Consider the following 12,168-nt stretch of genomic DNA (forward strand, 5'->3'; position numbering starts at 1 on the left):
TACTTTGATATATTTACATGGGTAAGGGAAGGGGGGGGGTGTCCCTTATGTGTCATTTTCTGTTTTCCGGCATTTTCTGTGGTCTGGCAATGGCCAGGCCCCAATGCCGCTAGATTAAAGAGGTACAACCTGCGGTTTGCTGGTGTAAGGAACTGAAATCAAATTTTGTTTGAGTTATAAGCCTTTCAATTCCTGATCATCTAATAATGCTTTTGTATAAAACACCTTTCCAGACCTAATTTTGATTATCTTGTTTCCCTAAATTTGCTACTTTCGACGTGGTTTGCAGGAGATGGCAATGAAGAAATTGGTGCACTAATTCAAAACTATATCCGGGAAATACAAGATCTCAGGTTGGTGGCTGAACTTTAAGCAATGCACTTCATTTGTGATATTGCAGACTCCAGTTCCTGACCACCTCAAAGAAAAATTCACAAGGGAAAGACACCTTTCGATACATCATCACCTGACAGTACACCAACTTACTTCTTGGCATTTTGTGAAACGACAGTGCGGAGTTGTGACCGTCGTTAGGATTTACACACAATCAAAGTGTGGCCTGCTGAACCGGAATCATAAAGTTAGACAGAAAATCAGTTTCTTCACCTCAAATTCCTTTTTTGAAAAGCAACTCGGAGTTACTGGAATGACCTACCCAGCTATAAAGTTAGATAAATTTCCAATTTTTACGGTGCATATTTTGCATAAATCGAAGTCAGAATAGATAAATCACATCGGGTCTAAAATTGAACGTAACACTGGAATGATACGAGAGTTTGCAGGTGCTGGAATGTGAAGTCAAACATTGTCTGCTGGAGTATCTCACAGGTCAAGTGGCATCATTGACCCGCTGAGTTCCTCTGACAGATTGCCTATGGACCAGGCACATCCTTGCACTTCTGGCAGGTGCGTCTCTGACAGTTTTCTGCCATCAGTCATGCACTCAGTGAAGTCACTAATCCATACAATGCCTGTTTCCACCTTAATGAGAAAACTTGAGCCCTTCAGTGCAATTTACAACTATTAACATTTACAATACAGCTAGATGTACATTGGACAACATAGAATTATTTAAAGGGACATTCCGCCTACATCATAATCCGTGACTGGGGACTTTCAGAAATTATTCCAGACCTCCTTTATTTAGTATTTAGTAAAACTAACAGTGAGTTTTTTTTCCCCCCAGCATTTGAGATATTCGTTGAATCACTATTCTGCCAGTGTTTCCTGACTCAGAACAGAAAATGGTAATACATGGCCACAGTGAAACAGGCAAAGACATAGCCATCTTCAAGAGCCCTGTTCTTACATAGTCTAGAGAGAAACTGGACCGAACCCACATCTCTTTGTGCAATGCATTGGCAGGGTCAGGGTTTCAAAGACAGACATCAAAGAGCCACAATCATACAGGATGGAAACAGGCCATTTGAGTTAGCCCATTAGACTCATCTCATCCACACTGACCTATGAGCACCCATCCATTTTTATCCCATCTTCTTGCACTTGGTCCATAGCTCTGCATACCGAGGCAATTCAAGTGGACGTCAAGACGTTTATTAAATGTGGTCAGTGATACGCATTCCTCCCGCGTCTCAGGCGATGCATTCCACTTGCTATGATCTGAGTGTAAAAGATTCCCATGTAGATATATGGAATGCTTTCGGAAGAACTTGAGCCACTTTTTCGAATGTGGACGGGTGCCACTGTGGAGGTCAAGGCCATGTGACGGGTTCTCAGTTCCTCTTTTATAAATTGTTACAAATGGCCACAGGAGGTCCACACAATTTCTCCCAGTTCCCTGCCATTGTAATGTCAGGGAATCCAAGGAGTCTGTTTTTACAAAGAATCTATCTCTTGTCCTGTCATCGCATTTTACAGCATGAAATAGTCATTCAACCTAACTCATCCATACCCACCAGATTGTCCCTCCAAATTGGTTCCATTTGCCCATTTCCATTTGCCCTCAGTGAACATATTTGAGATAAGGTTGGATAGATTTTTTTTACAAGGTAGGGGAATTAAGGGATATAACCTCATTGTAAGGCAGAGTAAGGACAATGTTTTGTGTGTCCAAAAGCTGATATTTCCTGATTCAGTCTTTGGAACTTTATTTGATCTGAGTGCCGATGCAGATAATTTTGCTTGGTGTGAGGTTTTGTTAATCTTTTGGAGGTTTATTTCAGGTTTTCTTTTCTCAAAGTCTTCTGTGATATAAAGATGATTTTGGTTGCAGGACTAAACTACTGGAGAGTGAAGCCATGAATGAATCCCTCCGACGCAATGTCTCTCGACTGACATCCAAGTCTCCATACTCAGCGGGATTGTCTCCCATGCCTTGTTCATCAAGTCTTGCTGTCTCTCTGGAATCTGATGCTTCTGAAGTTGTTGAACTGGCAAAAAAAGATTTGGAATTGCTCAGAAAGAAGGAAAAGATACAAAAAAGGAACAGGTAATTGCATATGTAGATTGTTAGTGAATAATTTATGTATTTTAATAATGGGTTTCTCTGAAGTATGAGCTGATAGGTTGTGTAGAGATGATAAAATATAATTTTCACTCAGGGGTCCCTGAATGTTTTGCAGGAGATTCTAAATAGTTATTGGACGAGTCGGTTAAAAAAATTATACATCAGATCTTGGATCTTGGATGTGGAGGTTGACTTCCTTTGGCTGACATTATGATTTTGAGTGATTTGGATTCCAGTCCCACTTGGGAGATTTAACATGGAATTGATTCTGTTGTTTCAGAGCTCCCCTGTCAGGCGTGGAATCATTTGAATCAATTTAAAATGCGGCCAATTTTTCTTTCTCAGGATGTGCTATATCTTATGATGTGATTTAAGGAAGAGGTTATCCTTAAATGTGTCTCTCAACCAGCAGGACCAAAAGTTATTTGATTATTTTTTGTAAACTTGCCCGTGACAATTTGCTGTAATCTTGCCCACATTACAACCGTGATTGCACGACATTGACAGTGAGTTACTTGGCACAATAGTTGAGTCAAGAAAAACTGCAATGTTTTTTTGTCTCCCATGAATAAATATTTTTATTGCCAATACATTTTGGTGAGGTGAGGGTAGATGTAAATATTTGAAAATTACTGCTATCTCTTCGACAAAGTGAGACATTTATAGCCTGGTGATGGTAGCTAGGCGACCAACATGACATTACTTTAAATTTTAATCTCCATTAATTTTAATTAATTTAGGGATACAACATAGCCTTTCCAAACTATGGGCCTGTGCCATCTAAAAACACCAGTTAACCTACAAACCCTGTACTTTAGTGGAGGATGAGAGTAAATTGGAGCACCCGGAGCAAGCTCACACAGAAACAAGGAGAACGTACAAACTCCTTAGAGACAGCGCCAGATTCGAACCTGAGTCGCTGGCACTGCAATAATGTGGCGCTAACCATGACTGAACTTATAACTCCTTACAGACAACACCGGAAAATGAGAGTGTATCTCCAATTATTGGCCCTTGAAAACAAAAAGTTATGTGGGTCCTTGTGAAGAAACTATTTTATTGTTAATATGTTGTTGAAATTCTTTAAGTAGCTCACATTTACAAAGAGAAAATTACTGAACTTTATATATATTACATTTGAAAAAGGCTTTGACAACTACCATCATTGTTTTTGTATTTTCCTGGAATGCGTACATTCTCTTAAAGTCCAGAGAAGGAAAAAATAAGAAAAAATCTTCAGACGGAGAACTGGGAAGAGACAGATGATAATGAAGCAGAAGAGGTATGTGAGGGCAGAGAGTCTCTTCTTGCCCCCTCGCTCTCCCCTTTCCCCATCGCTCTTCCTCGCCCCCCACGCTCTCCCCTTGCCCCCCCTCACTCTCCACTTGTCCCCGTCGCTTTCCCCTTGCCCCCTTCCTCTCCCCTTGCTTGCTCTCCCCTCGCTCCCTCTCCTCTTCTCCCCCTCTCTCTCCCCTTGTCTACCCCTCACCCCTTCTCATGCCCTTGCCCTCCCCTCACTCCTCCCTCGTGTCCTTGCCTTCCCCTCACCCCCTCTCACACTCGCCCTCCCCTCACCCCTCACTCGTGCCTCCCTCCCTTCCCAGCTGTTTCTAAGATCCTGTTCCTTTCTGACGTGTGATATTTGGTAACAAACCATTAGAACTATTGAAACTACAACACAGAAGCAGACCCTTGGACCAATCTAGTCTGTGCTGAACTGTGATTCTGCCTTGTCCCATTGACTTGCACCTGGACTACAGCCATCTATATCCCTGTCATCATGTACCTACCTAAATTTTTAAAAATATCTAAATCAAGTCCATTCATCTGGCAGCTCATTCCACACTCTCACCACTCTCTGAGTGTAAAGGTTCTCCCTAATGTTCCCTTCAAATATTTCCCCTTTCATCCTCAACATTTCCTCTTGTTCTTGTCCACGTATATTTTCACTCTCAAAAGGATTGAAACCCTTTTGTAACCTGGCTCCCTTCTCATTGCTGGTGATGTAGGTTTGCAGGGGGGTGCAGTGGTGCTGTTAGATTAGAATTGCCAGCTAAGTACAATGCATTAGGTGCATGGTGCACCTTGTGGCCCCCAAATTCATCGAAGCTGCCCCCCTGGGGTCCACAGCACATTTAAAGTGGCCCATGGACTGAAATCACAATTTTTAAAAAATGTAATTGGTAGGAGGGGAGAACGGAAGAAACCAACTAACACAGGGAAGGGGGCCCCATAAACTTTGAGCAGAGTCCTAAGGGGGCCATAGCCGGAAAAAAAAAGGTTGAGAACGACTGCCTTTTAAAGTCATAATGTTATACAGTATAAAAACAGCTGCTTTGGCCCAGTTGCCCATGCTGACCAGGTTATCTTTCAGAACTATTTCCATTTGCTTCAGTTGATCCTATGTCCTTCCAGGCCTTTCCTATCCAAAACCTGTCTGAATATCGTTTCATTGTCACAGTTGGACCCATCTCTGGAAGCTCATTCTTTATGAAAAAAGTTGCCCCTCAGGTCCCTTTTCAAGTTTTCACCTCTCACTCGAATCTTAGGCCCCCCAATTTTTGGACTCTCCTACTGTGGCATAAAGATTGCCATTCACCATATCTAAGTCCCTCATTAGTTTATATACTTGTGCAAAGTCGTCTCTTGTTGTCACCGTTTACCAATGTGGGAGGGACAACATGTTTAAGAGAGTACCTGAGGTGTCAACCAAATAGACAGAGCAGCCTATTATGTCTGCGTCTCATTATTTTGTAATTTCAGGAAGAAAGCTGCTGTGAGGATGAAGAAGGAGGTGGAGATGATGAAGAATTCGACAGTGACGGAAGTCTGGACGAAACTGATACTGAATCCGAAGAGAAGGGTAAATGATCCCAACTGCAGTCGGAATTACTCAATTCACTAGGCTGGCTGAAACGAAACAGGAGACAGGGTGGGATGGTTAGGGGAGCATGGTTAGTGCAACGCTGTTACGGCGTCAGTGACCTGGGTTCGAATCCAGCACTGTCTGTAAAGAAGGGGTGGCCAGACCTTTTCGGTTGTGAAAGGTAAATGGAGTCACGGGCCAAATGATATCAAGCCCGGCAGTTTTCAACCAGTTGCACTGCAAAAAAAAAGGCCATAGTTTCTATCCATCTCTTTATTTATTTATTTGTTTATGCCGCTGCATCTAGTGTTGAAACCAAGAAGTACAATGTACATACAGTGCAAATTATTGCTAAAGATTCTGTCCTAATGGGTCAATTACAAATGAGCAACGGACCACAATTGGCCCACTGGCCATGGTTTGACCACCCCTGCTGTAAAAAAAATTAGGATGCTCTCGCTGTTGATTTTCTTCAATCCTGCTTGCCAAGGATATTTCGTGATCCCTTTTGGCCTTCCTAAGGTCCTGTTTGGTAGAAAGGCACCATATTTTCATGCCTTGGATTTCAGTCGTTGATAACTGACACATGGCTCTTGACCAGTTCTAATTTTGTTTATTTGTCTCATTTTCAGTCAATTATCAGGCTGACCTTGCTGATATAACTTGTGAAATTGAAATAAAGCAGAAACTAATTGATGAGCTTGAGAATAGCCAGCGACGATTGCAGATTCTGAAACAACAATATGAGGAGAAACTCATCCTACTACAGAACAAGATCCGCGATACACAGCTAGAAAGAGACCGTGTTCTGAAGAATCTGGGTATGAGTTGCTTGTTTGCAAATTTACTATTAAGAATTTAGACAGTGGCAAAATGCACTGATGTTTTGCATAAGTTCCTCTCCACAAGTATAATGTTTTCAACATATGCTTTAATCACCGCTCCGTCAAGTACGGAGTAAACATTTTCAGATTTCTACACATAATTTAAAATTCACAAACTAATTCGAATGAGCAGACGATATGCAAATTTCGACCCACTGATCAAAAAATGTCTAACTTTTGTTTTGGATGATTTTTAGTTTAAAAATCAGTGATTGCATTCCCAGTTGACACTTTTCATTCTTTCTATTTGATCAACAGATTAAGAGTTAGAAAGGATAACAATTAATTATTACTTTTTTTGTATCAATTGCCAAGGACATTTCGTGATCCCTTTTGACCTTTCTAAGGTCCTGTTTGGTAGAAAGGTACTGTGGGTGATATGTCATTACACCATTAGGTCACCAGGGGTCATCCTGGTGACCTTGTATATAAAGCAGTCCAGAGCTACAGTCCAGCATTCCAGGTTCGTCTTGCAAAGAGACAAGACCTCTCAGAGTACATATTAATTTATTAAAGCTGTCTTATACTCGCACTGCTGGTGTGGTTATTGTCAGTACAGGTACCAAACATTGTAATTTGCCTGAAGATGGGCTCCTGTTTCACACACACCTGTATCACATGAACCACAATCTGCTCTCAGAAATAGCTTAGCACTGATGAACTATCCAAAGACTAGAAATTACCTGACTGATAGCCTTTTATTGCCATAAACTGATTGCACGTCTCACGTTACTGACCCGAGACCCGAGCTTGATCTGGGGGAGGGGTTATGGCGTTGCTGCCTTTATTACAGTCAGCAAGGGGCGGGCCAGCCGTACACATGCAAAAAGTATCAACAATGGTTCCACCACATTTACCCCCACTTTTAAAGGAAGGGTGAAGTGGGTTCCATGTCTATCACAGATGCAGTCTGTCCGGCAGTCTTGTACACCGCTGCGACCGTTGTATTGCTGGCTGTGGCTCAGCTGTTGACTTCTGGACAGTTTGGTCATTGTCGGTGGGTGGGGTGTCTGGCGACTAAACTGAGACAGTTGGGATGGGGGCTGTGGTAGAGTGACATGGTCTGTGGTGGATGATCATCAGGGGCATGTAGGTCCTGGTTAGTCTGCAGGAGTCCCGAGGTCTCCCATGCGTGCCAGGACCCGGACGGACATAGTGTCCTTGCGTCCATCCAGGTATGTCACATAGGTGTTTTGGGGGTGGTATGGAGGAGGTGGACCTTCTCAATCAGTGGCTTCTCACATGCTTCCGGAGCAGGACTGGCCCTGGGGACATCAACCAGGGTGGCAGCATGGTCCCGACGTGGACTTCCTGGGGAAGGGAAACAACCTTTCATGTGGGATGGCATTGGTGGTGGTACACAGGAGGGATCGGGGCCAATAACTCCATTCTCCACAAAGCAGCTGAGTATAGCCAGGAATGATGTTGTAGGCACATTATTGTAGGTGAGATTAAGGCTCTTGGTTGTCTGGAGGAATTTCCGGAGGTTGTGCTCGTCCTCCATTCGGTCCATCTCCCTCTGGAAGATGAAGACTCTATTGGTGACCCCAGAGGGGACCCTCAGAAAGTGGTGGAGGTGGCCATCTGCCTCGAAGGCAGTGTACTAGTGGTCCTCAGGACAGGTAGGGAGCTAGTGATGTGCCGACTTTAAGGCAATGGTGGAAAATACCCGATATTGGGCGATTTGGTTACCATATCCGCTATGCGGGGGAGGTGGTGTGCTTCCAGCGCATAAACCTGTTAATGGTCTGACTGTAGTCGATAACCATTCAGTGTTTTTCTCCACTACCTGAGCTCTCCAAGGGCTGGTACTGGGTTTGATGATCCCCTCGATCAGGAACCGTCTCACCTCTGATTTGATAAAGGCTCTGTTCCCAGCGCTGTATTGCCTGCTCTTGGTGGCAACATGCTTACAGTCAGGGGGTGAGGTTGGTGAACAGAGGTGGAGAGCCTGCAGGTCGCGCACAGTGAGCAGATCGCGATTAGCTGATTGGATGCATTTGGAGGGGAGGGCAGGGGGTTTAAAAACTGTTGGTGTAGACTGTGATGGGGGGATGGGGCCCATTATAGTCCACGGTGACGCTCATAAGCTGGCACTGAAAGTCCAACCCCAGTAGTATGGGCACGCAGAACTGTGGCATTACAAGGAGTTTAAAATTTTTGCACTCTGTGCCATGCACAGTCAGCAACATGAGTCAGCTGCCGAGTGGGACTTAGTGGCCATGGCAACTCTGTAACTCACTGATCTCACTGTGAGGGAGTAACGCTGCACCGTGTCAGGGTGGATGAAGCTCTCCATGCTCCTGCTATCAAACAGACAGCTTGTCTTGTGCCTATTTTCTTCCGTGTCCATCAATGACTTGGCGAGTGAACATGATTGAAACTAGAGTAGAGTTGCTGTCTGATCCGCTCTACTAGCTCGTGGTCTGGTAAGATGGCAGTGTCCAAGATGACGCCACCCCATAGCATGCATGCAGTGCTGCTGTTGTTCATCAGAAGTGGCAGCGGCAGCTCCCATTGCATGAACGCGGTGCTGCTTCATTTAGATGGTTGCTTGGATTTGCATTCCCTCACGTTGCATCCCTTCCTCTCGCAGCCAGAACAGACCATGTCCTTCGCTGGCCTGCACTTCCTGGGGTGCTTCTTCTGGCTTCAGAAATAGTACTTTGAGTGTTCACTGGTGGTGGTGGCCCTAGTCAGGTTGGGATGTGGGGCATCTTGCGACCCACGTCCAAAGGTGGCGGCCCCTACACAGCGGCCGTGCTATTGGTCGAGAAAGAGTCCACATTGCGGAGGGCTACTCCAGAGTTTTGGCTAGTTTGATGGCTTTCTGCAGCTTCTGTCACCCTGTTCTAGCAGTTGCTGGCGGATGTAATCTGATCTGATGCCTGCTACACAGGCATCTCAGATCAGCTCCTCTGTATCCCCTTCTGCTGATACGGCCTTGTAGCCGCAGGCCCGACTGAGGTCTCACAGGCCCCGAAGGTAATCATCAATCAACTCTCCAGGTGCTCCTTATGCATGGCTAGGATGTGCCTGGCATACACTTCATTCACCTGGGCCAGGTATTGGCCTTTCAGAATGTCCATTGCTTTGGTGAATGTTTTGCAGTCTCTGACCATCAGGTAAATGCAATACCTGACCCGTGAAAACAGTAAGTGCACCTTGTCTGCGTCAGATTGGACGATCGTGGTGGAGGCCTGCAGAAACATGTTGAAGCTGAGTAGCCGAGTTCGAACTTGTCAGATGCTCCCAGGTCAACACGTCAGGTGATCGTGGGTCGATTTCCAGCCTTATGGTGTCAGCAACTTGTCCATTCCAAAATAATTATGGTAATACAATTGATGCACTCTCTATAACTCTAGACTAGAAGGCAGTTATTACCATAAGCAGAAGGCGCGTCTAATGTTGCTGTCCCGAGCTTGTACTGGTGGAGGAGTTATGGCGTTTCTGCCTCTATTAGGGGAATCAAGGGGGAGGAGACACAGGTACAATCAGCAAGGGGCAGGCCAGCCATACACATACCCAGAGTGGTTCTACCACAAGCACATTTGCCCTACTTGACAGTAGATAATGTCCACAGCTTTATTGTTTCTTTGAGGTATGGGAGGACGGTGAGGGGGTGGTGGGGGTGGGGGGGGGGGAAGACAGGAAAGTTGCAAAGTTGGTGAGGATTGATCTCAGTGGGCCACAGAGGGCAAGGATACTTATGATGCTCCATAAAGCCAATAATTTGCAGCAGGGTTTTGATTTTCTTTAAAGCAAGATACATAGTCTCAAGGCTGTTTTAAAGTTCTTTTTTGTTGGTTTCTCAAGTATCTTTTAAAATATATACAAAACAGATATAATTACAATATTGGGAATTGTTTTGAAGTATTATGAAGAGCTGTCTGACTTATTTTACTTCTGTTTTTAAAAAAAAACAAACTTCTTTGTTCCTCTGCCTTATGAAGGATAATTAGAATGAACGTAGCCTAAAGGAATATTGTAGAAGTTCCCTGACTTCTGTCCATGGGTAAAGCCTCCTGGTTCTGTATGTCCAAGGGTTTAGTTTAACACTTTAAGATATGTATGCTCAATGGGTTCCTAACTCTACTGTGGACTTCATTAGAAGTTTACAGACTGATACAAGTGATCAAGCAAGGTGCATGTAGTTTACTCGATCTCCTTGTGTACTGCCTTTCAAAGTTTATATGCATATTGTTCCAGAGCGGAAAGTAGTCAGTCATATAATGATGCGTATTGCCGTAGCAACTTTAATGCAACAATTATTCACAACTAATATTGCAGAACCTAAATCTGTGATCTTGATCAACATATTTTTTAAAAAGTTGTGCTGCCTTTCACCCATAGCTGAGCTATGCCATCTGCTGGACAAATATAAGTGCAGCACCCAAGGAGGGTCAACTGAGAACTGGCTGTGAAATGAATGAGCCCCTTTTAGCACTATACAGTAAAGCTATGGTAGATGCCGGATAAGTGCATCTTCTGGTTGCATGAGACTTACTTGAACAATGCCTAACTAATACACCTGGATTAAGAATAAATAGTTTAAAAGACAAAAATATATACAGCTCTTACACTGAACAAACTTCACTTGCATGACTATATAAACCTTAAAGCATTTTAATTTATTTTCAGTCGTATTCTTTGAAAACATTTAACTGTCACTACAGGTTCCTCCCCCTCCACAGAGCCGCCCAAAAGGCGAACAATAACATTATCGATAATTAACCACCTCTCCCCAAGTTTTCAGTTAGAGTCTCTGACAAGGGTGACTTTTACTTAGAGAGAGTCACCCCAACGGCAAGAGGCATCAACTAGCTCTTCTTCAAGCACAACTTTATTCAAACAGCTGCTACGAGCAAAGCACGACCAAGGCATTCCGCTGGCTGAATATCTGCTGCTATCTTCACCAAAGTGTACTTCAGGGAACATTCACTTTTACAATTTTAAACTTGCATATTTTTTTACCTTTTTAAATTTATATTTTATTATTTATTTTCTTTGGATTTTTTTTGCCGGTTGCTTGAATTCCGGATCCTAGGGGAGTTAATTTCAGTTGCTTGCTGCTATTAGGTTGTTCATCAGAAATAACAAGCTTTCCATGAAGGGGTAATACTGCTGCTTATTACACGGTGACCTTTTGATGCTTTTGCCTGATGGACTATAACTGGAATCTGGGCATAGAGAGTAAATGGCACACAGATGTAGAGAGGATGTTCATAGCTCCCTGAAAATGGAGAGCCCAGATGGACCTGATTACCTTTATAAGTTGACTGTGGAGTTGGGATATCATGTTACAGCTAGACAAAATATTTGTAGGCTGCACACGGAGGGCTGTGTGCTCAGAAAGGAGTTGCAGGATATGGGTCCAATGTGGGAAGAATGGAATTAATTAGATGGACACTAAGGATGAGTTGGACGGAAAGGGCTAATTTCTGAGCTGTACAACCCTTGACTCTAATTGTAAAGGATGTGTGGGGTCTGAGCGACCCATGTGCATAAATAATTGATTGTCGCAGAGTGTGTTAAGCCATTGGTTAATAAGGCATATGGGATTGAAGGGTTCATAACTGAAAACATAGAAATAAAAGTGGGTAAATTATGTTAAACCTGTGCAAAATATCAATCACCAAGATTTTCCTGCTGCATTCCTTTGGCAACTGTTTCAGCCAATTTACTTTCAGCTACTTTATGAATGACTTTTCTCATAACATCAGACAATTTTCAGGCAAGAGCGGATGAGTGGCAAGTAACCTGTGCACAAGAGTAACAGATAATAATGACCCTCTCCTCCCGAGAAAAGGGAGTCGAATCACCATCTGTGTGAATTGAATGGCATGCCAGTGCCAAGACTTGCACCATCATTATAACTTCTGTGAGCAGAAGAAACTGCCTCGCTGCCTGACATTCCTGAGCCTTTCCACTATCTGGCTACAAGGCACAAA

At 43.7% G+C, this 12,168-nt stretch overlaps 1 protein-coding gene across 3 annotated transcripts in view; it reads left to right on the top strand.

Annotated features, from left to right (window-relative positions):
• The window catches only part of kif21b (kinesin family member 21B), a 217,739-nt gene that overhangs the window by 149,310 nt on the left and 56,261 nt on the right, over positions 1 to 12,168 (top strand). For all 3 annotated transcript variants that reach the window (XM_069941774.1, XM_069941776.1, XM_069941775.1), the window contains 5 exons: positions 290 to 353; positions 2,234 to 2,449; positions 3,674 to 3,749; positions 5,231 to 5,330; positions 5,966 to 6,154. In XM_069941774.1, the coding sequence (XP_069797875.1) occupies positions 290 to 353; positions 2,234 to 2,449; positions 3,674 to 3,749; positions 5,231 to 5,330; positions 5,966 to 6,154 (645 nt within the window). The remainder of the gene's footprint in view (positions 1 to 289; positions 354 to 2,233; positions 2,450 to 3,673; positions 3,750 to 5,230; positions 5,331 to 5,965; positions 6,155 to 12,168) is intronic.

This window comes from Narcine bancroftii, chromosome 5 (genome assembly GCF_036971445.1).
Source record: "Narcine bancroftii isolate sNarBan1 chromosome 5, sNarBan1.hap1, whole genome shotgun sequence".
Taxonomy (NCBI): domain Eukaryota; kingdom Metazoa; phylum Chordata; class Chondrichthyes; order Torpediniformes; family Narcinidae; genus Narcine; species Narcine bancroftii.